Here is a 1,130-nt window from a genome sequence, read left to right as displayed (position 1 = left end):
TTTGGAAGAGAATTTACAAAATATCTTGAAAAAGTAGCTAAAAATTATGGAAATGAAAAAGACCTTGTTATTGCACGAGTGGATTGTTCAATTTATCCTCAATTATGTGAACAACAAAAAGCAACAATGTTACCACAATTTGAAATGTTTACATTTAATAACAAATCACCTTTTTGGGTTTATCCAGAAAGAAGTGTTGAAGGTTTAATTAAATTTATTAATGAAAGATTTCATAAGAATAGAGACATTGATGGATTAAAACCTTCAGACTTTGGTACTTGGAGAGAATTTGATGAAGTTGCAAAGGGTTATCTTCATTCAAATGATAAAGAAAAAAGAAAAACAAAATGTGGTGAATTTATTTTAGGTTCTGTTTATATTGACATTATGAAAAAAATTGATCAATTAAATTCTGACGATTTTATTCCTTCTGAAATTTCTCAATTAGAATTTAAATTAAGAAATCAACTTCCTTATTTGTCTCCAAAAGAAATTGATGATTTACAAAGAAGAATTAATGTTTTAAAGAAGTTCATTTATTAAAATTTTTCTTTTAAATTATTTTATTTTTTTATTTTTTAGACTTCTTTTTAAATTGAAAAATAAAAAATTAAAAAAAATTAAAAAAGATGAAGAAATGATTTGTGTCAGAAGAGCAACAGCACAAGACCTTTTTTCAATTCAAAACTATCAACTTACAACGGAAGAGGGATATCAGTCGAAATATTATTATTATCATTTTTTGTCATGGCCATATTTAATGTATGTTGCAGAGACAATAAATAAAAAAATAGTAGGATATACAATTATGAAAACAGATGAAGAAACTAAAGAAGGGTTATGTACTGTTCAAGTAACAAATCTTGTTGTGTCAGAGTCATATAGAAGAATGAAAATTGGTACTCAATTATTAAAACAAACTATTAACGCAGCTATTGAAATTTATGGCGCTCGTATTGTTAGAGCTCGTTCTTCTGAGAAAGGTTCACCTGGAAGTAAGTTTTTAGAAAAAATGGGATTTTTAATGGTCGGTGAATATGACTATATCGAACTTTATAAAAAAGTATTGGACTTAGATGACCAATTAAATAGTGATGACATTTCACCTGCTGCTGTTGCTTGGAGGAAAA

General features: G+C 26.8%; 2 protein-coding genes across 2 annotated transcripts in view, besides 1 other annotated feature; both read left to right on the top strand.

Moving 5' to 3' along the window:
* EDI_344200 (uncharacterized protein) overlaps positions 1 to 543 on the top strand; it is a gene marked incomplete at both ends in the record, with an annotated part of 4,568 nt that extends 4,025 nt beyond the window's left edge. The window contains one exon of the mRNA XM_001738665.1: positions 38 to 543. Within this exon, the coding sequence (XP_001738717.1) occupies positions 38 to 543 (506 nt within the window). The remainder of the gene's footprint in view (positions 1 to 37) is intronic.
* Positions 535 to 628: a sequence feature (AT_rich).
* A 9-nt stretch (positions 629 to 637) lies between these two features.
* EDI_344190 (N-terminal acetyltransferase complex ard1 subunit, putative) lies at positions 638 to 1,130 on the top strand (the record flags this gene model as incomplete). The annotated part of the gene is made up of 1 exon (XM_001738664.1): positions 638 to 1,130. A coding segment is annotated over one exon (493 nt), but the record flags the coding sequence as incomplete, so codon positions are not given.

The sequence above is a fragment of the Entamoeba dispar genome, genomic scaffold, assembly GCF_000209125.1.
Source record: "Entamoeba dispar SAW760 scf_1105229461619 genomic scaffold, whole genome shotgun sequence".
Taxonomy (NCBI): domain Eukaryota; phylum Evosea; order Mastigamoebida; family Endamoebidae; genus Entamoeba; species Entamoeba dispar.
Note: the sequence above shows the minus strand (reverse complement) of the source record. Positions and strands in the feature narration are given on the sequence as shown.